Source organism: Chelonoidis abingdonii, chromosome 11 (genome assembly GCF_003597395.2).
Source record: "Chelonoidis abingdonii isolate Lonesome George chromosome 11, CheloAbing_2.0, whole genome shotgun sequence".
NCBI classification, from domain to species: domain Eukaryota; kingdom Metazoa; phylum Chordata; order Testudines; family Testudinidae; genus Chelonoidis; species Chelonoidis abingdonii.
The window spans coordinates 37056303-37081605 of NC_133779.1; the positions used below are offsets into that span (position 1 = coordinate 37056303).

The 25303-nt window shown below is 48.8% G+C and overlaps 2 protein-coding genes across 3 annotated transcripts; both read left to right on the plus strand.

The window, feature by feature from the left end:
* Positions 1-3437: 3437 nt before the first annotated feature.
* Positions 3438-6873, plus strand: LOC116824255 (mast cell protease 1A-like). Of its 2 annotated transcripts, none has more exons than XM_075070888.1 (5): positions 3438-3573; positions 3680-3825; positions 3999-4142; positions 4665-4916; positions 5935-6873. In XM_075070888.1, the coding sequence occupies exons 1-5, from the start codon at positions 3510-3512 to the stop codon at positions 6064-6066; spliced, it is 738 nt and encodes a 245-aa protein (XP_074926989.1). In that variant the 5' UTR covers positions 3438-3509; the 3' UTR covers positions 6067-6873. The 2 variants fall into 2 exon arrangements, with proteins under 2 accessions (XP_074926989.1, XP_032635361.1); XM_032779470.2 differs by having other exon boundaries at positions 3439-3573; positions 3680-3827; positions 4007-4142.
* A 3206-nt stretch (positions 6874-10079) lies between these two features.
* On the plus strand, positions 10080-25174 carry LOC116824401 (mast cell protease 1A-like). The gene is made up of 5 exons (XM_032779695.2): positions 10080-10323; positions 10427-10574; positions 17316-17451; positions 18590-18841; positions 23687-25174. Exons 1-5 carry the CDS (start codon positions 10260-10262, stop codon positions 23876-23878), a joined length of 792 nt encoding a protein of 263 aa, XP_032635586.1. The 5' UTR covers positions 10080-10259; the 3' UTR covers positions 23879-25174.
* Positions 25175-25303: the final 129 nt, after the last annotated feature.

Below are 25303 nucleotides of genomic sequence, written 5' to 3' on the forward strand. Positions count from 1 at the left end.
ATTTGCAAGCAGGAGCTGTTAGCTGCCAAAAACTCCCATCTCTCCTGTCTCCCCCACGCTCCGTCAACTGCTACCACCCCTCTTTTGAAAAGCGGTTGCATGCACTTGAAGCTGGGATAGCTGCCCACAATGCACCACTCCCAACAGCGCTGCAAATGCTGCAAATGTGGCCACACTGCAGCGCTGGTAGCTGTCAGTGTGGCCACACTGCAGCGCTGGTAGCTGTCAGTGTGGCCACACTGCTGCGCTGTTCCTACACAGCTGTACGACCACAGCTGTAACTCCCAGCGCTGCACATTTCCAAGTGTAGCCAAGCCCTACGTGAATGGTTACGGCTGTTTCTGGCTCCAGCCATCATGCAGGGTCCAGGACACTAACAGATCATTCTCACTGGGAGAGGAGAGGAGCAGGGTTTCCCACGACTTAGGATTTTGCAGCAGTGCAGTCCAAATCGGTTATTGATGGCCTGTACCAGAGGGTTAATAATGAGATGGCCACACTGGCTGTTGCCACAGAATGAGTGAGATAAACCCAGAGTAGGGGGGAGCATGAGGAATTCCTTAAGGACTTGGCTACCTGCTGGGAGATGAAACTCAATGTAGACACACGCAAGGGAACAATTTAAACTACTCAGTCACAGGGCTTAATAATAATAATACCACCGCCTAGCTCTTGTCTAGCCCTAAATCTCCAAGTGCTTTACAAAGGAGGTAAATATTATTATCCCCATTGTACAGATGAGGAAACTGAGGCACAGAGAGGGGCTGTGACTTACCCAAAGTCACCCAGCCACATCAGTGGCAAAGCCCGGAACAGAATCAGGGTCTCCTGAGTCCCAGACCAGTGCTGCACTCACGATGAGTTCCAAATGGGTTACAACAGTGACAACCACCCTCTTGGGCGACACATTAGGCTCGAACCAGGCACCTACCGTGCTGAACACACAAGCTGCTCCGGCAGGACGTGAGCTGAAGACCCAACATGTGGCAAATGGGGGCTGACAGGGCATGAGACTCACACTTAACCCCTTCTCTCTGCCCACATTCAGCTCAGTTTTAATTCCCTGCTCCTGGGAATAGAGGACACGGCCGGCCTAGCGCTTGGGAACGACTCCTGCTCACTGCAGAGGGCTGTTCCGAGCGCGTAGCTTTTACTTACACCCGCATGTCATCTCTGCTGACACCAGCACTGCATCATCCCAGGGTGACCTTGGGGAAGTAATATCAGCTTCCCGTGCCTCGGTTTCTCCATCTGTAAGATGGCGATAATGATCCTGGCCTGCCTTTTTAAGTGCCTTGATCTGTGCATGTGAGATGTGCTATAGACGTCAGATAGGAATAGTACAGAAGGGCCGAGGCCGCTCCACTCCAATCTATCCATGTCCTCCAGAGCTCATTTCCATCTGTCCACTGCTAGCCCCCAAAGATCCCCTGCTGACTGCGTGACAGCCACCCTCTTCGCCAGCACACCACCAGCCTCCGGAGCTAAAAGCACCAGCTTGGCTATAGCTCAAGCTAGAAAGTCACGGCTCTGCAGCTGGGACTGGAACAAACTCTTATCACCAGTGGATCAGGCACCACATGACCCTGGGAGTGGGAGGGGGTTTACTCCTGCACCCAATCACTGGGCAGTTTGCAAATGTTGTCTTCCTTGTCTCACACCAGGTAGGGCCTGCAAGGCCCCATGCTTTCCATGCCCCACAGGCAAACTCCATGATGTATGGGGAGGTGTTTATCATGATCACAGTGCATGCTGGGGCATTAGCTGTGAGACCCTGGGTATGGCGGGTTGGGTCACAGAAACCCCCCCTTGGGAACTGCCAACTGATGTGCCAAGAGTACTTCTGCCCCTGGCTTCCTGCCTTGGCAGCTCAGGACTTCAGTGCCCTGCCTGGTGTGAGCCAGACCCGCTAGCCTGCTGCAATCCCAGGCCCAGGTCTGAATCACATCCCCTAACAGCTGCAGGCTTAACTGAAAGCAGCTCACAGAAGTGTTCCTGCTTCTAACACTCAGATGCCAAACTCTCAATGGGGTCTAAAGCCAAATAAATCCGATCTACCCTGTATGAAGCTTATATAGGGTAAACTCAAAGATTGTTTGCCCTCTATAACATTGACAGAGAGAGATGCACAGCTGTTTGCCTCCCTACAGGTATTAATACATATTCTGAGTTAATTAATAAGTAAAAAGTGATTTTATTAAATACAGAAAGTAGGATTTAAGTGGTCCAGGCAGTAACAGACAGAACAAAGTAAATTACCAAGTAAAATAAAATAAAACGCGCAAATCTAAGTCTAATACAGTAATACAAGTGAATACAGAGAAGATCTCACCCTCAGAGCTGTTTTAATACATTTCTTTCCCAGGCTGGATGCCTTCCTAGTCTGGGCACAGGGCCACCCGGGGTTGGGGGGGCAAGTGGGGCAATTTGCCCCAGGCCCCGCGAGGGCCCTCGCGAGACTATAGTATTCTATAGTATTGCAACTTTTTTTTTAAATGGAAGGGACCTGTGAGATTGCTTTGCCCAGGCCCCCTGAATCCTCTGGGTGGCACTTGGGCACAATCCTTTCCCCTGGTACAGCTCTTGTTCCAGCTCAGGTGGTAGCTAGGGGATTCTTCATGATGCCTCCCCCTTTGTTCTGTTCCACCCACTTATATATCTTTGGCATAAGGTGGGAATCCTTCGTCCCTCTGGGTTCCTAGCCCTCCTTACAGAAAAATCACCAGGTTAAAGATGGATTCCAGTTCAGGTGACACGATCACATGTCACTGTAAGACCCCAAGCCTTCCTTCCTCCCAGCCTGACTCACAGGAAGGCCTGCCTGCAAACAGAGCCAGCCAGTCAATTGTCCTGGTTGTTGGGAGCCATCAAGATTCCCAACCACCATTAATGGCCCACACTTTGCATAATTACAATAGGCCCACAGAGTTATATTTCATATTTCTAGTTTTAAATACAAGAGTGATACATTTATAGAACTAGGATGACCACACTCAGTAGATTATAAGCTTTGTAACGATACCTTACAAGAGTCAATTTGCATGAAGTATATTCCAGTTACATTATATTCCCTTATTAGCATATTTGTATAAAATCACATAGACGGCAACGTCACACTGGGAAGGTCGTTTATGGAGCCAGGTTTGTGTTTATTTTAAACAGGGCCCGTTAACACAGCAACTACTCTCCCACAGGTCCTGCTGACTGGCCTGCCCTGCTGGGAACGAAGAGATGCATTGTCCTGCACGCCCATTGTCCTGCACGCCCCCAGAAGCTGTCAACTCGGGCCAGCTTCCGAGTATCTGAAGCGAGTGACCAGAGGCAAGTGGAGAGGTGGTAGCAGATAGACGCACAAGGAACTGATTGTGCCCGGATCATTTAGATCAGCCCAGCACATGTGGTTTCCTGGTTTCCGGTTGGTCTGAGGCTATAAAACCAGCCACAGGGCAGCAGGAGGCTCAGGTTGGTGCCGAGCCTGGAAGAGGATCCAAGGAGCTGTGAACTCAGAGATGGAGCGGCCCCAATGTCTCCTGCTCCTGCTCTCCCTGCTGTCCTACCCCTCGACCCATGCTGGTGAGTAGAGGAAGCCATGGGCCAGGGTGACTCTCCGGGGTCCATGCACCAGGTGAGGAAGGAGCCGTCCCATCTCCTCCTGCTTAGGAGTCTGTGTGTCTTTCAGGTGCTTTGCGGAGTCAGATTGTCGGGGGGCATGAAGCCAAGCCCCACTCCAGACCCTACATGGCAGCCCTGAAGATTTCCAATGGTTTCCTGTGTGGGGGGTTTCTGGTGGCCCCGGACTGGGTGATGACCGCCGCTCACTGCATGGAGTAGGTACTGTCGCCGGGTTTGTCCTTCTCAGGCTGGTTGTTGGAATAAATTTTAAAGTAGGAGTCATCTGCCATCTGTGTGAAGCCAGTTGTCTCTGCACCCTCGCCCCCATTGCTCAGGGAAGGGGAGAGGGGCTGTGCCCGGGAAAGTGACCCACGCTGTCTCCTCCTGGTTTCAGGGATATCACTGTGACCCTGGGAGCTCACAATATCAATGAGCCAGAGGAGTTTCAGCAGGTGTTGGGAGTTGAAACGTACTACAATCACCCTGAATACAACGAAGTGTCCATGACTAATGACATCCTGCTGCTCAAGGTAAGTGACTTGTCTGCAGCAGGGGAGGTCCCCCTGGCAACTGCTTTGTGGGGTGAAGGGCTAAGTGCGAATGGCTGAGAACAGAGAGAATTTTACGCCTTGTGCTGTGTGGGGAGAAGTCAAAGTTCACTTTGCAAACTGGGCTTTATTATTTCAAGATGGTCCAGCCAGAGAAAGGAAACCATGGGCAGATCCTGCAGCCTCACCCTTCCTGGAGTTCCCCGAGGGTCAGAAGCACTTAACCCCTCTCAGAATAGATCACCCAGTGTCAACTGCACTGTCCCACATCCCCTGCAAGCTGCATGTTCTCTAGTATTGCCTCCCTCCTGTCCCCTAGGCTGCTCAGGGCCCATTGCTGTAGGTTGCTGAGCACTGGCTCTGAGGATGCTCAGCCTCTCCCATCACCTGGCCAGGTAGGGCCACTGGACATCTTCCTGAGCCATCCTCACAGCATGACCCCTGCCTCCAGATTCCATTGACTACTTCTTGGAGCTTAATACTCTTCCTCTTCCTCTCACCCAGCTGACTGCAAAGGCCCAGCTGAATAAATACGTCCAGGTCATCCCCCTGCCCAAGAGCAGCAGCGACATCCCCACTGACACCAAGTGCAGCATAGCGGGATGGGGCCTCATTGACAAAAACAGGCTCGCTGCCAAGCTCTTTGAGACTAACATCACCATCTACAGCCGCAGGAAATGCCTCAACATCTACCCCCAACTCAACGACGGCATGCTCTGCGCCGGCAGCTTCCACCAGCTCAAGGACTCCAGCCAGGTCAGTGCTGGAAACACCGGCGAACGGGTGGCATGGGGAAGTGTGGGCACCAGGCAAGCTACTTAGGTGCCACTCTAAGAGGAGAGACGCTCATGGATGCAAATCTCCTGCCAGCTCATGGGTCTCCCATAAGGGTTCCCCCTCTGTGGTTTCTTGCTACCCAGGTTGACACAAGCCCTGCGTTCAGCTCCTGAAGGAGAGTTTGCTGCTGAACCCGGAGGCCTGCGGAAGCACATGGCTTGGCATTGATGGGTTCCTTAGTGAGTGTCATCTGCACGAGAGCTGGGCAACATTTTCCAACCTCCCACCCCCCTCTTTTTTTTTTTGGCAAAAACATGCAGATTTAGGTCAACCAAAACATTGCACCAAGTTGTGTTCAATTCACCCAATGGTTTTGGTAAATAAAAAAACAACAACTCCCTCCCTTCCCCCCTCTCCCAATTTCTGAACAAAATCGAAACACGTTTGTTTGACCTTTTCAAAATAGAATGTTTGGATTTTTCGATTCAAAACACCTCTCCCTTTGGAAACTTCCCTCCGTTTTCCAAGACCCGCTTTTTCCTTGCTGCTGTTTGGAACTGGCGCGAGATGAAAACTCCATTATTGGCCCAGACAGCGTGTGCCGGCCGCGGTCACAGGGGGTGATCACCACTTGTGTACACGTGGCCGAGCTGGCTTTAATTTAGCGGACTTGGGTGCCACAGCAGTGAAGCACGGCAGCATGGGCCAGACCTGGGAGTGCTTACCCAGGGTTCTGGATGGGTTTGTACGGCCTACGCTGCTGCAGCGTCACTGCTCCAGTAATGCTCACTCGGGAACATCAACCATGAGGCGCAGTCACACCCAGTGATTGCAGTGCCTGTGACATGGGGAAACTGCATTGGGTTTGTGCAGAACAGCCAACTTAATGGGTTGACCCCGGGGCTAAGCGTATAGAAGTCCATCAAATTACACTAGGGATTAAGTTGGCCCCATAACAGGAGGGCCTCTGAAGTGTCTCCTCTTCTCTGTTTGGCAGGGGGATTCTGGTGGGCCTATGATCTGCAACGGAGTGGCGCAGGGAATTGTCTCCTTTGGCAACAGCGCGCCTCCTGGTGTCTACACCCGCATTGCTAACTACCTTCCATGGATTAAAAAGATTATGGGCTAGAGGACCGGAGAGGGAGATGCTCTAGCTTCTCCTCCAGCATCTTCTGCCTTGGAGACCTGTGCTGCTTTCCCTTATGTTGCATCCTCCAGCCTTTTCTCCCTTTGGGGTGTTGTCTGAAACCATAGGGGACAAGACTCTCTCTAGGTGCCTCTATGACCTGGTTACTGTAGATCTGAATGCCTGCAGGCCCAGCAGTTCCCTTGTCATCTGGGTTCTGTTGACTCAGGAGAGGAATGTCAAGTTTTCAGCCCCAAGTTAATATTCTCTTGACTGGTCCCCTGAACAAGCAGCAGCTTTGCTGTTCTGAGGGGCTTCAGGATTCCTTCTGCCCCTGTTGATGTGAATAGGTCACAGCTGTCCAGTCTCCAGGACGGTGCTAAGACCATCAGAGCAGAATCAGGGATGATTCTAGAGCAGGGTGCACTGAAGTGAGTTGAAATCAGCCCAAGGAGGTGGTTTTGGATCACCTGGAGGGGAAAGCTCTGACCCATGCTCGCTCCCTCCTGGGCTTTCCCTGATTTGTTTCCCCGGATCAGTCCAGGCTGAGGTTGGGCTTCGCTTGGGTTTACAAGGGAGTTTCTCTCCCTGGCAATTTCAGCTGGTGCCACATTGTCAGAGCAGAAGCAAAACAAAGAATGCAGCAGCAGGAGTCTGAATCCTTGCCAGTCCCTCTAAGAGGGGGGAGACTCTCCAACCCTATGTTCTCACACCTCCTTCGCCCTGGTCACTGCTCCATTCCTTCTCTATCACTCGCTGCGATGCCGGGCATGTAACAAGCTTGAAAAATAAAGGCCAATCTGCATTTCACAGCATGTCAGTCTCCTACTCCACGACGTCTTGCTTCAGCGGGTTTCTGATCATTCTCCAGACAAACATAAGGGGCCAAATTCTGCTCCCAGTTGCAATGGGGCAGGGCCTTTGATTTCAGAAGGTTGCCCGGGTGTAAATGAGCAACTCAGCCCAGAGGAGATCAGTCCTCTTTTGACTTCCCAGGCCACAGAGGGAAGTGCCCCAGCAGAACTGAAAAAGACCCATGTGGTTTTCTGATTCTGGACTGCGCAGCCTTTTAGTGGGAACTCTGCAAGTGGGCGGGGCACGGCCTGTAGGTGTCCTTGGTCCTTATTGCTGGGAATGCATAACCCACCTGATTAGCTTTGCCATTCAGTTTAGACACAGACCCTCTCACATACGGCCCGCTGCCTCCTTGCGCTTTTCTTGTGGTCCTGGGTCTGTCACTGATCGCTGCTAGATAGATCTCGAGAGGAGGAAAACTCCCACTGTCGGAGCAGAGTCAGGCCAGTGCTGAGCACATCCAGCGTTACTAACTCGCATGATTTCATTGCCTATCATGACATCTTGGTGTTTTCCTTTCTCAGCCTTCATTTCATTAAAAAGTTTCTAGCCCAGCGCTAACCATGGGGGATAGGAAGAAGCTTCCCTGGGGTAATATATCTAAGAAACGGGTTTCTTATGCTTTATTTGGAAGCAGTTGGTTCTAGCCACTGTTAGAGACAAGACAGTGGACTAGAAACTTCGGGTGTGATCTAGACCCCGTGACCCCCTCATCTGAGCATCTCATTATTTACCACATGGGAGTTAGAAGCACTCATGGGCCACAGATTGAAACTCATCTGTTCTAGCTGGGTTTAAAGCTGTCAGTCAAACATACAAGTGGAGAGAAGGCTTGTGGCTTCCGGTAACAATCTAAATGGCAGATTTCAGAGGGGTAGCTGTGTTAGTCTGTATCAGCAAAAACAACGAGACACCATGGAAAAAAATTTGTGACCGTGGAAAGGATGCTATCAACATGTAGACGTGACAACTTTATCACAATCATCGCTGATAACATTATCTCCAAAGCCCAATGTTTAAGACTCTCAGGCTCCGCCCCGATCGCCCATCCTCCATCACAATCATCAGTAAATCGCCAGGCAAGATCTCCAGATGGCGTAGATCAGTCTAGGTCCCTTGGCTTCAGTAGCATTAAAGTGATCAAGCCCACTCTGTCTCCAGAACTCCTAATGGAAGTAGGTTGATAAAGGAAGGAGGTTTGGTACGGAAAGCTTTGAAGGAGAGCAGGGAAAGTTGCTTTTAAGATTTTAACCCCCCCAGCACAGATGTCGCGTGGATGGTTTGAGACGCTATACAAATACAGTGGGGAACAATGCTGGTAAGGAAATTATTCAGGATTGTCTTTCTGGTTTTCGCACGTAAGGCAAATAAGTTACACTGACAAACAACAGCCAAACATCAGAAATGATGAGCCAGGCTCCAAAAACTATTCACAAGATTGAATTAAAAATCATGTGTTTGTTGTTTTTAATTAATACATTTTAGGTTCTTTGCTGCCTGGATTCTGAGACTTTAGATCACACTCGTCACATTTTCCATCTTTTCTCCCCAACAATAAGGGCTAGAAACTTACTCTCCTCCCCTCCCCAGCCCCAAGAGCTGAGATGTTCACATAATCATGTGACTCTAGAAGCTCGGGCTTTATGAATAATCCTAAATATTGCAAGACTCGTGATCAAATCACAAGAACTGGCTGTGACAGACAGCAATTTCCTGCAATATCCTGGACACACCATACTGAATTAAATTGTTCCGATGGTTAATTACTCTCATCATTAAAAATGTGCATCTTATTTCTGAGCTGAATTTCTCTAGCTTCAACTTCCAGCCATTGGATCAAGTTCTACTTTTCTCTGCTAGACCGAAGAGCCCATTATTAAACATTTGCTCTGATTTCCATACTTACAGACTGGGATTAAGTCACCCTTCAACTTCTCTTTGTTAAATTAAACAGACTGAGCTCCTTGAGCTGTCCACTGTATTAAAAACACAATTGTCCATGTGTGATTGTGAGATTGTATGTACCACCTCTTGGAGGAGGGGGTAGGCTGATGGAATTCCTGTGGTTACCAGCCCTGGGAAGCAGCACCCTGGGGAGGGGACCCATTGTCAGCTGACACCGATTCCCGGTCTCTTCCAAGGCTCAAGGTGGATTCTCTGGAGACTAGCAGATAAAGAAAAGAGGTTGGGATAAATAACCTGAGTTTAAACTGACTCAGGGCCTCCTCCCTGATCCAGCAAATCATAGGTTGGAAGGGACCTCAGGAGATCATCTAGTCCCATCCCCTGCTCAAAGCAGGGCCAATCCCCAATTAAATCATCCCAGCCAGGGCTTTGTCAAGCCTGACCTTAAATGGACAGGATGCCTGGTCCCTGGAGGGCCCTAGTCCTAAGGGAACGACTGGAAGGACTTTGGTCTACTGACAGTGGGTTGTCATTCTGAGCAAAGGGTGTGATGAACTTGAATCCACAGGAAAGCCCCCAGGTGGGGTTTGGGAGGATGGCTCCTGCCAGAGTCCATGTTGTGGGAGCAAGGGGAATCTCTGGTCAGCCTATTAGCATGCAGGTAGGTTCTTTTATGGTTTGGGGTTGGTTTTCCCTGCAGCACTTTTATCTTAAGAATAAACTCGGCTTGCTTAGAAAGGCCTAGCTGGTGCCTAGCTTCTAACTGCCGCAATGACATGGTGTAGTGGCCTTGAGGGCAGAAGCAAAGCAGGTCTGCTTAGATAGCCTGCCTTCTGCCTGAAATAACACAGTGAAGGCAGGGAACTCTGCAGCCTAGAAGTACCCTGGTCAGAAGGGAGAGAGACACGTGTCTCCCACCCAAGAGAGGGGAAGACCTGAGCATGGGTGTCCTGCCTGGAGCCCAGAGCGGGAGTCCAGATGCAACTGCCCTGAACCGTGACCTGGCACCACTGTAAATAACTTGGAAGAAGTTGCTACATGAGGGCGGTAAAGAATTATTTTCAATGAAATTGATTCCACTCCCCAGAACCTACAACTCAAAGCTAAAATGTCTTGTGTAGACGGTGCCACTTTAGCCTTCAGAAGAGGTCCTGGGTGGGATCTGACTGAGACAAGGCCTGTGCTGGCTCCGTAGGGGGTGAGTTTTACCCTGACCACAATAACCATGCTGCTGAGAGATGCACTTTGTAGCTAGTGCTCCAGGGCTGTGCATGAGCAAACTGATTCTATGTTGATTAGTCAGATGAGCCCAAACCCTGTGGTTTCCTAGGTGCTGAAGCTCATGGGTCTCAGGCTATAAAACCAGGCAGGGAGCTGCTGGAGACCCAAATTGCAACCCAGGCTGGAAGGGGATTGGCGAAGCTGAGAACTCCAACATGAGACAGCCCTGCAACCTCTTAATCCTGCTCACTCTGCTGTCCCCCACTTCCACTCATGCTGGTTAGTGAAGAAAGCCAGGGGGTTGGACGATCACCAGGGGTCCATGCACCAGATGAGGAGAGAACCGACCAGTCACATCACCAGGAGTGTCTCTCTCTTTCAGGAGCTTCATGGTGTGAGATTGTAGGGGGGCATGAAGCCAAGCCCCACTCCAGACCCTACATGGCCTATCTGAAGACGACCAATTTGGATTTCTGTGGGGGATTTCTGGTACACCCAGGCTGGGTGATGACGGCTGCTCACTGCAAGGGGTAAGATTTTCTTCAGTATTTGTACAGCACCTGACGCAAGGGGCTCCTGATCAATGACAGGGGGTGCCAGGCACTCCCACAGTACAAATAATAAATATCTCTCTCTCAGGTTTAAACCCCACATGTACAGCAGATAAGCCAAACAATGTATGCACTGGTGGGTTACTGTAGTGGACTCAGGGTATTAGCTAGACAAGGTGGGGAAGTAATATCTTTTATTGGACTGATGTCTGTTGGCGAGAGAGACAAGCTTTAGAGTTTACTCAGAGCTCTTCACCAATAAGAGATATTACCTCCCCCACCTTGTATCTAGAACCATAGAACGGATTTTTTGGTTCATTGGCTATGCCAAACACACTGAAAATAATCTTTTCGGGTCAACCTGAATGATTTTTTAAGAAATTTTCAGTGACATATATAAAAAAAAAAAAATTCCCCTCTCACCCCTATGGGTGGTATGTGTCTTCCTCACCCCTCCAGTCCATCTCACCGAACGAGCCCTGGAGAGATATATAGTAGCGAGTAGAAAAAAGAAAAAAAAAAAACAAAAAAAAAGAAAAAGAAAAAACAAAAAAAAAAAAAAAAAAACACAAAAAAAAAAAAAAAAAAAAAAAAAAAAAAAAACAAAAAAAGAAAAAAAAAAAAAAAAAAAAAAAAACAACAAAAAAAAAAGAAAAAAAAAAAAAAAAAAAACAAACAAAAAAACGAAAAAAAAAAAAAAAAAAAAAAAAACAAAAAACAAAAAAAAAAAAAAACAAAAAAAAAAAAAAAAAAAAAAAAAAAAAAAAAAAAAACAAAAAAAAAAAAAAAAAAAAAAAAAAAAACAACAAAAAAAAACAAAAAAGAAAAAAAAAAAAAAAAAAAAAAAAAAAACAAAAAAAAAAAAAACAAAAAAAAAAAAAAAAAAAAAAAAAAAAAAAAAAACAAAAAAAAAACTCTCCTACGGCCTGTCCGATTAACTCTCATCCGTCGTTCTCGGCCCTGCCGGCAGTATCTTAGCTGTTCCTGCACTGCACTCTTCTGGACAGAAGCTCTGATGTTGTTCCTGGGATCTGTTTGACCACTCACCCAGCTTAGAGTCACAGCCCCCGAGTGCTGTCCTACCACCACTCGGGACCACTCTGGCCTTCACTGTCCACGATCCTCTCTAGGTTCTTCTTTCAGCCCTGGTACTTCTCCAACTTTCATATTCCTTCTTCCTGATGTTGCTGTCACTTGGCACTGCTATATCTATCACCACCGCTGTTCTTCTGGTCCTTGTTATACCACGATGTCTGGTGGATTGGCCAGTACCTGCCTGTCCGTCTGGATCTGGAAGTCCCACAGAATTCTTGCCCGCTATGGCTCACAACCTTCTGTGGAATCTCCCATCTGGTCTTGAGGAGGGGTCTAGCCCATACGCTTGCAGATGTTCCTGACTACACAATGCCAGCCACTTAGGTTGTAGCCGTCAGTATATGCTGTTCCTGCCTGCTCTTACATCCTGCCACTATGTGTTGGGACTGTTTCTCTGAGGCCTCTCTGCAACAGTCTGCACTTGCTCCTCTCTAGTGTGGTAGACCCCTGCTTCAATGGCATCTGGTGCTCAGTGCCGGTCCTGTGCTCTGATGATCAGTGCGCTCGGTGGCTGTCTGTTTAGTCACAACCCTTTCCAGCCACGGTAGGTATTTCCCAACTGACACCCCTCAAGCTATCTTCGATGGTACATCCCATTCAGGGTCTTGTCTTGCTATGGCACTGCTTCTGCTTGGTCTTTGCCATCCCATGTCCCTGTGCCTCAGGCATCTCACAGCAGCATCTATCTTGGGGCCATTCTATACTGATGTACTCCTGGAGAGTTCGGGTGTTCATCCAGGCAGTGGTTTGAGGCTAGCACCAAGCCCCGCCCGCCTTTCTTTCGCTGGTGGATAAAACAGCGTCTGGGGTGTTGGACTTGGGAGGTGGAAAACCTCCGTTCATTGTGAGGATTCCGGTTTTCACAGTCGCAGCCTCCATGTCTCCTTTGCAGCTCACTATACCGGCAGGGTATCTGAAACCGGCTACGGCGTATCCGTTAATGGCTGGATCTTGTTCTTCCCCTGGAGATGGCTGGCTCTGTCAGGAACCTGTCGTATCTCATTTGTGATACTTGGATGTTGCAGTCTTCCTGTGCCGCCTCATGCATTGTTCCATGTGCTGGGGACGCCAAGTACTTTAGCTGTCTGTATGTCTGCTATGTGGCCCGCTGGTAGGTTCCACCCCATCATGTCATTAGACTACCTTCCCTCTCTCACTACCATCAAGGGAACCACACTTCATCCAGCCTTACCGAAATGACAATGTCGCGCGATTATTCACTCTAACTGGGTAGAATACCACAGCTTTCAGGTGATTTAGCGAGTTCGCATGTCTCGTTCAGTCTCCTATGCAATATAACAGCTTGATGTCAGCTCAGTGTAGTAGGGGTGTGCTGATGGTAGCTTCCACTCCTGACAACCGTGTACCGTATGCCAGCATGCCTTTAGATTATACTGCTGAGGGGTTTTAAGCCTATTGCAGAACAGCAGCGGGGACAGTGCATCAACGTTGGTGGAAATTGTATCCACAACGTGATGGCCTATGTGCAGCTAGCATTGAGTGACTTCTAGGTTGGTCTTACCATAGTACCCATTGAAGTTCTGAGGAAGGTCCTAGTGTCGCATGTTGACTTTGTAACTAGCTGATCCATCGGCTCAACTTCACAGATCTCGTGTGCGGATATCCGGAGAATTAGTAGGACTGCTGTAGTCATCACAGGGCCTGTGCAACTAGAATGGGTCTGTCCTAAGACGTGAGCGACAGCTGCTCTTATCTCAAGTGAGCCAACATAAGTGTTAGTGGTGAGCTGCTCTGCGGTTGTTACCCAATAGCGCCTATCTGGAGCTGTGCCATGTAGCTGGGCAGCTTTGATGTCCTGTAGGACTTTCCTAAGTAGTCGGGGGAAGGAAAAGTATATGGGCATGGTAGTTTGGGAGGTTCTGTCCCTGTGCAGAGGGTCTGTCATGAGAATCAGAACTGTCCTTGCCTTGTGTTAGCCAGGTTGGGGTGGGGAGCCAGCTAGCTACGCAAGCAGGCTCAGATTCTGTGCATGCATAGGCAGTGTCATGTCACTGCGGGTATAGTTTCTTTAGACCAGTAGTGTAGGGACAGAATGCTGGGCACAGCTCTATTCGTGTTCTGACCACACTGCTGGATGTACTTCTATCTGTGATGGTGACTGGTTCTGTTCGGGAGAGATTGCTGTTGCTCAGGTCCTGCAGCATCGCACTGGTGTTATGAGTCTTCCTTTTCTCCCATATGTATTATCCAGTACTGTTCAGCTTTCTTGCTGGTGGCCTCTGCTGTAATGGTTGTTGCACTGCAGTTGGGTAACACCTTGATGTTCTTTAGGAGAAACAGGGCATGTACCTTTGGCCTGCCTACTTCTCTAGTGTATCTCCTACCAACTGGTAACACAGTTGCTGTGAGCCATTTGTTTAGCCAGTGCTGCCGAGGTCCAGATGGACGTTCAGTGCCTGATATTTTTCAGTACGAGTCTTATCCTATACTCTACCACCTTCTGTAGTTCCACCAGCTGCTAACTTCTCTCTGATTGCCTTGATCTATCCTCACAAACCTCATTTTCCAGGTGGGTACATACTGTTGTTCTTCTTGATCGTTGTAGCCAAGCATCTCCAGGATTACAGAGGCTGTAGCGATATTACCATGTCATTGTTTGAGTTATGGTGGTAGTAGAATTGTCATGAGGGCTCTGTTGTGCATCTTCTAACATACTATCAGATTGGTACTTCTCCACTGAGCCTTGGTAATCGGTTCAAGATTTGGACTGTACTAGTTTTCTCCATGATCTTATTGCCTCATATCAGCTGCTTACTCTGCCAATGAGGGAGTTGGCAGTGAAGTTTCAGCTTTCAGGTGTGCGGCTGCACATCCACTTGTTCCTTCCAGGTCTTCTTGGAGTTGCGATGTAATGTAGAGTTGGTCTATCTTCAAAGCTGTGAGAGCAGCTCCTCTTACTATTTGTTGAACGTTGGGTAACCTGCTGTTTCTCAGTAAGTGTGGATGTAGGACTTTTGTCCTCCACAGCCCTTCGTAAAATTTATATTCCCCCTCTCATTAGGATCTTACCTTAGGGATGTTAGTAGCATCTCCATCAATTCCAGGTTCTCTTGTCTCGTCCATGAATGGTTTGTTCCAGTAGCCCACTTATCTTCAGATTGTCCTGGTTCCTCAACATCTGGCGCAGACCTTGTTAATCCAGGCAACGTCCGAGCCAGCATGACTGTCCTAGTTCGTGTCACTCTCATATTTGAGGTAGGGCAGGTGAAGCATTAGGGGGTCTTTTGCCCAAGGACCCCTACTGGAAAATTGGGTACCAACCAGGATTTGAACCCGTCTCTCGTATCGAAGGGCGGTTTCCCGTATCAAAGGGCAGCACTCTTAACCACTACGCTATCCACTATGGCCACTATGGCAAGTGGCCATATATATATATATATATATATATATCAAACAAAATGTTTAGTTGTCGAGAGGTATTTTCAGGTGTTTGCATTTTGTGATAAAATTGAAAGAAAGCTCTAAAAGTCATCTGACACCCCCCCCATTAAAAAAAAGTACTTTGACATTTTTGAACTGAAGAACACTGACTTTTTCAGACTTTTGTTGGTCAAAACAATTGGAGGGGGGAGGGATAGCTCAGTGGTTTAGGCATTAGCCTGCTAAGCCTGGGGTTTGTGAGCTCAATCCTTGAGAGGGCCACTTAGGGATCTGAGGCAAAATCAGTATTTGGTCCTGCTAGTGAAGGCAGGGGAGGGGACTGGACTCAACTCAACTCAGTGACCCTTCAGGGTCCCTTCCAGTTCTTTGAGAGAGATATATCCAAATTTATTTTTTTTAATTTTTCACTGAAACAGACACAAATTCACAAAAATCTTTCAGTGTCATCAAATCAACCTTGTTCAGGGGAAAAAGAAAACCCAAACCCAAACCAACCTGAAACCTTCTGTCCACATTTTGTTCAGCTCTACTGCAGAGCATCATCCTCCAAAAACTTGCAACTCATTTCTGCCCTCCCCTAATTCCTTCCCATTAAGAGCAGAGTGCACCTGGAGCAGGGGGTGTCCCACTTTGATTGAAAGAACTAGGAGTGGCAGGGAGATTCTCTCCAGTGGGAGATCACCAGGCCAGGGCCCAGGGTGGAGGTTTTATCTGAAAACGCTTTAAAGTGCTTAACTCCAGAATTATTAAACTATTGATTCATAGTTCCTAAGGCCAGAAGGGACCACTGCAATCATCTAATCTGAGCTCCTGTATGGCACAGGCCCGAGAACTGCCCCAAAATAACCCCTGGAGCAGATCTGTTTGACGCAGATTTAAAACTTGTCTGTGAAGGAGAATCCACTCCCCCCTCGCCCCCCCGTAAATTGTTCCAGTGGTTAAATACTCACTGTGAAAACAATATTCCTTAATTCCAGTCCGAATGTGTCTAGCTTTGCCTTCCAGCCACTGGACTGTGTTGGACCTTTCCCAGCTAGACTGAAGAGCCCATTATTAAATATTTGTTCCATGTATAGATACTGATAAACTGTGATCAAGTCGCCCCTTAACCTTCTCTTGGCTGAGCTAAATAGATGGAGCTGCTTGAGTCAATCACTCTCAGGCAGGTTTTCCGATCCTTTACCCATTCCCGTGGCTCTTCTCTGAACCCTTTCCAATTTATCAACACCCTTCTTCAATTATGGGCACAAGAACTGAATAGAGGATTCCAGCAGCGGCCGCACCAGTGCCAAACTCAGAGGTAGGATAACCCCTGTACTCCCTACTCGAGAATCCCCTGTTTATGCATCCTGTGGTCGGACACAGACTGGGAGCTCCTGTTCAGCTTATTATCTGCACTCCCCAACATAGTCTTTTTCAGAGTCCCTGCGTCCCAGGATAGAGCTCCCCCATCCTGGAAGTATGGCCGACAGTCTTTGCTCCAAGATGGACACATTTAGCCATATTAATAACCACATTTGGTTGCTTGTACCCAGTTTACCAGCCATCCTAGATTGCTCTGAATCGGCCACCTGTCTCTCCTGGTCCTTTACAATGGCCCTCAATTTGTGTGCCATCTGCACGCTTTATCGGTGATCGTTTTATGGTGGCTTCCAGGTCATTGATGTTAAATAGCGTAGAGCCAAGAATCGATCCCTCCGGGACTGCAGTGGAAACAGACTCTGCTTGCTGACTCGCCTCTATTGCTGCTGAGAAACACAGCACGGTTTAATTACATCAGCATTCAAGGGTTTTACAAATGCTAATTAACCCTCAGATGTATATCCTCAACTCTCATTTTAAAGCCAGGGAAACTGAGGCACAGAGGGGCTGTGATGTGTCCCAAGCCACACAGTGAGTCAGCAGCAGAGTCAGGAGTAGAACCCAGGAGTCCTGATGCCCAAAGCTCCCCAAACTCCCAGACACAGGCCTGATTCTCAAGTGTATTAAGGACCCGCTAGTTAGTCTGGCAGTGTAAGGGGAACGTGCTCATTTTAATCAGCAATCAGCTCACAGATGTTCATTATCTACAAATCCCTAGGCTGAGTAATAGGTTTTCTTTGGTTTACGGTGCAGTATCTTTTCTAGGCAGCTTGTGGGTGGGTGGCAGGACCAGCTACCAGCTACAGACCAGGCCAGAGAAGGAAAAGGGATTAACAATTGATTTGCTTTTGCCAGTTTCAGGAACCTGACAGTCATCTTAGGAGCTCACAATATCCACAAGCAAGAGAACTCCCAGCAAACGTTCGCGGTTCAGAGCTACCACCCGCACCCCGCCTACCAAGAACATCCTAAAGACTATGACATCCTTTTGCTGAAGGTAACAGATTTATTGGGCTAATATTCACTTCCAAGTTCATACCTCTGGGCACTATGGGAAGTTTGGCGCTTGGCTGTGGACAGGGGTAATTTATGCCAGAGGGGAGAAGAAGACACAATGTGCAGAGCTGACTCTGCCCTTTCCCCAGAGGTTGGATCGGGGGGCCAGTTAAGGTCCATCATCTGGGTTCTGCTGCCCAGGGCTGCCCAGAGGATTCAGGGGGCCTGGGACAAAGTGAGGGAGCTGTGGCCCTTGTACTCACCCAGTGGCAGTCCGGGTCTTTGGTGGCATTTCAGCAGCGGGGGGCCCTTCAGTCGCTCCCTTTCTTCAGCAGCAATGAAGGGCCCCCCTCTGCCGCTGAAATGCTGCCAAAGACCCAGACTGCCGCCAGGTCAGGGCTCGTGGGGCTCCTGTGAGGCCCGGGGCAAATTGCCCCACTTGCCCCCACTCTGGGTAGCCCTGCTGCTGCTGGGACGGAGGGCACAGACCCCACCCTGTAGAGCATGATTTGGATGAAGATTTGTATTGTAGTAATACCTAGCAGCCCAAGACACGGACCACAACTCAGTTGCGCTAGGCCCTGTACAAAAACAGACCAAAAAACTGGGCCCTGCCCCAAAGAGCTTAGTCTAAAACAAGAGGCAGATGGATGGGGGAGTACAAGGAAACAAAGGAGACGGTATTTAATCAGGCAGCACGCTGGCCAGCGGTCACGGCAGCTGCCTACTGATTGTCAAGGTTTGTGTCAGCACCATGCCAAAGGAGAGTTTGAGGTGTTGGAAGGGGAACGAAGTGGCTTTGGGGAGGTTTATGGGGAGCTCCTCCCATGCGAGAGGGGCAGCAGGGGAGAGAGAGCACAAAGGGGCTTATCTGAGAGCATAAAAAATCTGTGATGGAGGCCGGTCTCATGGGCGGTTGGGGGCGGGAGTCAAGCTCTTGATCACACGAGCAAGGATAGGACGTTGGGTGGGAACAGGCCAGGAGGTGCCTGGAAAGTAGTTCGGTTTGATGCAATGGAGAGGGGAGAAGCAGCAGAGGCAGCATGGCCTTCTGCTCCCTTAGAAATGTGCAGGTGACAGCACCTCTGTTGGGCGATATTTAAAACCATTCATGCATTTCTGGATCTCCCCTACCCCAGCTGAAGGGGAAAGCCACAGAAAACAAATACGTCAGTGCCATTGGCCTGCCCAAGGCCAAAAGAAATGTCGCCCCGAGGAGCCAGTGCAGCACAGCTGGATGGGGCCATATCAACAAGGGAAAAGCAACCGACAAGCTATTTGAGACCAACGTCTTCATCTGGTCACCAAAGGAATGCCGCGCTGTTAACCCCGGGATAATTAATGGCATCATCTGTGCATCCAGCAAACAGCGGGTGAAGAACTGCAGCCAGGTCAGTAGCAGCCACGTCTAGGGGAGGATGGCAGGGGAGGCAGGCCGGTCAAAGGGCTACCAAGACGTACATGGCGGTAGTCCAACCTTGGAAGGTCTTGATCTGTAAACTATCTGGGTTACTATCGCCAGTTTAAAACAACATTCTGGCCAGGACAGGTGCCTCTCCCTTTGTCTTGTTTATTTTGTTTTTCCTACCAACTTCTGTTTTCCTCCTCTGTCTCTCTGTAACATCTTCTTCCGTAGGTCCCTCTCTGTTTCTTCCTGGCCCTGCCAACGTTAGCTGAAAAGGCACTCCAGAAATTTGCCACCAGGCCTGTGTTGTATCCGGAGCCTGGTTCCTCCTGGACTTGACCCTCATGGGGTCACTTGTGCTTGTACTGAGTGAGCCAAAGACACTCGTGTTCTATGGGTACCCACTTTCCGCAGGTGGAAGCAAAGATGACCCCAGGGGGAATCATAGAAAAGCAGGGCTGGAAGGACCTCGAGAGATCATCTATCCAGCTCCTGCATTGAGGCAGGGCCCAGTAAATGCAGACCATTCCCGACGAGTGTTTGTCCCACCTGTTCTTAAACACCCCCAATGCCAGGGATTCCACAGCCTCCCTTTGCAATCGATTCCAGTACTTAGCCATCCTTAGAGCTGAAAGCTTTTCCTAATATATAATCTAAATCTCATGTGTTGCAGTAATAAACCCATTACTTCTTGTCCTATCTTCAGTGGACTTGGAGAACAATTGATCACCGTCCTCTGTATAACAACCATCAACACATTTGAAGACTTATGTCCCCCCCAGCCCCACCCCAGTCTTCATTTCCCAAGACTAACCAGGCCCAGCTGTTTTAACTTTTCCTCATAGATCAAATCTTCTAAACCTTTTATCTCTTTTGTTGCTCTCCTCTTGAATCTCCAGTTTGTCCACGTCTGTCCTAACGTGTGGCTCCCAGAACTGGACACAGCACTCCAGCTGAGACCTCATCTGCCAAGTAAACTGGGACAGTTACCTCCTATGTCTTACATATAATACTCCTGAATAACGGTAGCTTTTTTTGCAATGGCATCACATTGCTGGCTCATATTCAATTTGTGATCCACCATAACCCCCAGCTCCCTTTCAGCAGTAAAGCCGCCTAGCCAGTTATTCCCCATTTTGCAGTTATGCCGTTGATTTCTACTTCCTAAGTGAACTCCTTTGTTTTTATTACGTTGAATCGTGTTGACTTCAGACCAGTTCTCCAATTTATCAAGATTACTTTGAATTCTAATGTTCTCCAAAGTGTTGCAAGCCCTTCCGGCTTGGTGTCATCTGCAAATTTTATAAACATCCTCTCCACTCCAAGTCATTAATGAAACTCTTGAAGACCCCACTAAGATACTAGTTTGTTTGTAAGAACATCACGTGGGACTGTGTCAAAAGCCTTACTAAAAATCAAGATCTCACCTCCACTGCTTCCCCCCCCGTCCACTAGGCCAGTAATTTCATCAAAGAAGGAAATTTGGTTGGTTTGACATGATTTCTTTTTTTACAAATTCATGGTGGCTAATTCTTACAATTTAACTGCTTACAAACTAATTGTTTAATGGTTTGTTCTCTAGTATCTTTCCTGGTATCGAAGTTAGGCTGACTGGTCTATAATTCCCCAGGTCCTCTTTGTTCCCCCTTTTTGAAGAGAGGTACTATGTTTGCTCTTCTCCAGTCCTCTGGGACCTCACCCACCCGCTATAAGTTTTTGAAGATAATTGCTTCAACTAGATCCTTAAGAACCTGTAGCGATTTGAGACTCACCCCTGCAGCACCTCCTGCTGGCCGTCTCAGAAGTTAGTTCTGCCAGCCTCCGGAACACCCTCTGCAGGTCGGTGTCCCCCTGCCGCTTGGCCCCTGTGTCCCTCCTGGACCCAGTGCCCCGTTATCTGGGGTGCTGCCCCCTGGCAATACCCCTCAGTCTCAGGGTTTCCCCTCTATGGGGAACCCCCAACCCTCTAATCCCCACCTTGCCTCAGTCTGGGTTGCTGCCAGTCATCACCAAGCCCCCTTTCACTGCGGCCGACTGTAGTCTGTATAAGCCAGTCATCATCGTCAAGGGACATTTTGAGCTGCTGCCTTTCCCTGCAACCCAGTACCTCCAGGGCCTTAAACCAGCCCTTGCAGCCTGGGAAGTTGCCAGCCAGGAGCTCCCCTGGCTTTCCCCAGCCCTGCATCACTCCTAGCACCCTTTCTGCTGGGCAGCCAGGCCCTGCTCTCTCCCAGCCTGGAGAGAGACTCTTTCTGTGCCTCTGGCTCACAGCCTTTTTATACAGGCCAGCTGTGGCTGATTGGGGCATGGCCCAGCTGTGGCTGCTCTGCCAATCAGCCCAGCTTTCCCCCTGCCCCAGCCCTCTTCCAGGGCTGTTTGAAGCCCTTCAGGGCAGGAGTGGGTGACCACCCCTCTCCAGAACCCAATGGTGAATTTTGTCAGGCCCTGCCAACTTTAATACATCTAACTTATCTAAATATTTTTAACCTGGTCTTTCCATTTTCTGGCTTCCCCCTTGTTGTTAATATTAATTTGCTAAGTATCTGGCCACAGTTACCCCTTTTTATGTAGACTGAAGCAAAGTCGTGCGGCAGAGCGCCGACCTTGTGTCAGTGGGTCCCACGCTTCCTGCTGGATTACACCAGCCTCAGTGGCTCACTGTGACCCCTCACATAGCCCTTCTCCCTCTAGGACCAGGGTTACAGTCTACTGAGCCCTTTTCATCATAGGCCAGCAAGGAGGGTGGTGAGAAAACTCCCACAGTCTCTGTTGTCCCTACGGGCTTATTCCCAAACAGTTTAGCCTCCTGTCCTTGCAGGGGCCTGACTGCCTCTCCCAGGAGGTGTTTCTGTAGTGATGAGTTGGGGGGAACCCAGGCCCGCCCTCTACTCCGGGTTCCAGCCCAGGGACCTTAATGGCAGCAGTTGTTGGCAGCCGACCTTTCACTGCCAGAGTTGCTACATTTTCCTGGGCCACTTCCCCACACCTCCCCCATTTCTCTCTCTCAATGCCTTCTTCACCCTGACCCTAGGGCTCCCTTTCCAGTGGTTAGAGGGTGTCTTCATTACCCAGCCCTTCAGCTGCACTTCCTCTCCTCTGCCTGAATGGAGTGAGTCCTTTGATAGTATCAGAGGGGCTTTAATTAGAGTCAGGTGTTCACATTAGCTTAACAGCCGCACCTGACTCATAAGAACATAAGAACGGCCCTACTGGGTCAGACCAAAGGTCCATCCAGCCCAGTGTCCTGTCTGCCGACAGTGGCCAATGCCAGGTGCCCCAGAGGGAGTGAACCTAACAGTGATGATCAAGTGATCTGTCTCCTGCCATCCATCTCCACTCTCTGACAAACAGAGGCTAGGGACACCATTCCTTACCCATCCTGGCTAACAGCCATTAATGGACTTAACCTCCATGCATTTATCTAGTTCTCTTTTAAACCCTGGCAAGGAGTTCCGCAGGTTGACTGTACGTGGTGTGATCTTTGCAGGTTAATTGGAGCCAGCTGTTCTCATTAGCCTAACGGCTTCAACTGACTCTTTGCAGGCTAACTGGAGTCATGTGTCCACTCTAGCCTGAAGCAGCCCCTGCCCTGGTCACTCAGGGAACAGAAAACTACTTATCCAGTGGCCAGTATATCTGCCTTCAACTACTCTGCTGTACCCCCCTGACCTGGGTCTACCATAGTAGGCATTATACACCTGGACCTTCTTGGCGTTGTCTGTTATTGGCTCTCCTTCCTTACTAAGCAGTGGGCCTACACTTACTGTCATCTTTCTCTTGCTCCTCATATAATTACAGAACCTCTTCTTATTGCCTCTTATGACCCTTGCCCCAACTGTAACTCATTCTGAGCCTCAGCCTTTCTGATTTTATCCCTACAAGCTTGAGCTTTTCTTTCATTCTCATGCTTACTAATTTGTCCATGTTTCCACTGTTCGTAGGATTCCTTTTTGATTTTCAGGTCATGCGAGATTTCCTGATGCAGCCTTTTATTCTTCCTATCTTTCCTTTTGCATTGGGATAGTTTTTTGTTGTGCCTTTAATATTATCTCGCTGACAAAATGCCAGCTTTCATGGACTCCTTTCCCCGCCCTCACCCCAGATTTTCTTCCCAGGGGACCCTCTTTACCAGTTCTCTGAGTTTGTTAAAGTCTGCTTTTTTGAAGGCCCCTACCCTTATTGGGGGAGGGATAGCTCACTAGCAGTGTGAGTTCAATCCTTGAGGGGGCCATTTGGGGATTTAGTTGGGGATTGGTCCTGCTTTGAGCAGGGGGTTGGACTAGACGACCTCCTGAGGTCCCTTCCAACCCTGATATTCTATGCTGCTGCTTTCGTTCCTTGTCCTTAGAATCATGAAACCTATCATTTCATGACTACTTTCATGCAAGTCACCTTCCACCTTTAGATTTGCAACCAATTCCTCCATTAGTCAGAATCAAATCAAAAACAGCTGCCCCCTGGGTTAATTCCTCCAGCTTCTGAAGCAAGAAGTTGTCATCAACACAGTCAAAGAAACCATTGGAGATTTTGTGTTTTGCCATATTACTGTTCACACGCAACAGCCAACCCAGGAGTATATGATCATATCAATGACTAGAGGTGAATTCTTGACCCCATCAATGGGAGCTTTGCTGTTGATTTCAATGGGGCCCAAAATGTCAGCTTGTGTTGGAGCGTGCACATGCTAGAGGACAGAGTTAAGGTGATAGAGGCTACCTTAAGTTTGGCATTTCCTAGCCTTTGAAGCCATCCTGTTCTTTTTAAATGTAGTGGTTTTTTGAATGGAAAATATAGAGTGAATGTTTGTGCATATCTTCCTTGTGTTTCTCAGGGGGATGGTGGTAGCCCTCTAGTCTGCAATGGGACAGCAGAAGGAATCTTCTCCTATGACTTCAACAACCCTCCTGGTTTTTACACTAGCATTGCCTCCCACCTTCACTGGATTAAGACAACCATGAAAAAACAAACAGGAGAGGAAGAGGCTGAACCTTCTCCTGCATCATCGGCTGCCTTTGAAAGTTAGGCATTTCCTTGTGCTGCATTCGGTGGCTTTTTCCCTGCCCTTTTCTGGGGCGCTGAGTGGCAAGTTAGGGCTAAGACAAGAAGTGGTGCTGATGGGGAGCCTCCCCTTGTCCTTGTCACAAAAAAAAAAATCCCTCTAGAGCAGTGTTTCCCAAACTGTGTTCCACACGATGGGACTAGGTGTTCCGTGAAAGACGCTTGCCCTTGATTTGTGTACTGCTTTATATGCGCTTTCCCCTTAGGAACTGTTAGTTCAAGTCATTTTAAATTTGTATTTTTGCTTTGTTTAATAAAATATATTTGAGCATAAATAACGCAATTTTTTTACTTGAAAACCAAACGACTACAAAATAATATTATAAGTGTTCCGTAATAGGCTAAAAAGTTTTCCGTGGCCAAAAAAAGTTTGGCCTGCTCTGGATGTACAAACATCTCCGTACAATGCTAAGGCTGCAGCTTACACCCCACTGGGAAGGTGGTGCCAACTGGGTTAAGGGAGACAAAGTGCCTAGATGAGCATTTTGTCCGGAACCATTGCTGATTCCATCCGTGGCATCAATATTGGGAGCGCTAAGGTAGACATGGTTGCCCGGGGCCATCAGCATTCTTAACCCAGGGGCCTGATTCTCCCTTGTCCTGCGCCTGCTGTCTAAGATACTTTGGCCCTCATGACTATGTCGTCCAAGTGCCTCGCACTCTTTGTATTATCCCCATTGTACGGAAGGGGACCTGAGGACAGAGAGGTTAAAAGTTTTGCCCAAGGTCACACAGCTGGAGCAAGGACTTGACCCCAGGTCTCTCAAGTGCTAGGCCAGTGATTTTACCACTGAGCCATCCTGCCTGCCTGCTATCATTTTATTCCCACTCTGGGCTGGTGTCAATGATCCCACAAGGTGCAGGGCATGGGAGACAATAGGGCCTCCCCTCACATAAGCCAGCTCTGAGCAGATCTACATGACAAAAGGTTAAATGAAGGCCAGGGGCTTGTCTACCCCAGTGCTCCCAGTGGGGCAGTTGCATGGGTAGTTACAATATATGTCAGAAGTGGAGAATATTAGCACAGAGAACCAGACTGGTGGGTATAAGGGAGTCTAACTGCCGCCTTCGTGCACATTTCTGAAGTTGGTCCGACGCTCCCAATTCTGGCAGGAGCTTGTGTCCCTCCCCAGCGAGCCAGGATTAAAGCCTGCACCCACGCATAACCCCTGCTCTGATCACTGCCTCATTCCTGCCTTGTTGCTGCGTTGCCGGATTGTCCCGAGCGTGAAAAATACACTCTCCGCTGCATTTCTGAGTCCTTCTCTGCTCCGAGTCTCATTGCCTGGGCGTTTCCGCACATCGCTCTGAGAACGTGAGACTGAGGGGTTATTTCCAGAACCGTGAATCACTGGGAGTCTCATTTCCAGTTAGACAGTTTGGGGCTTAG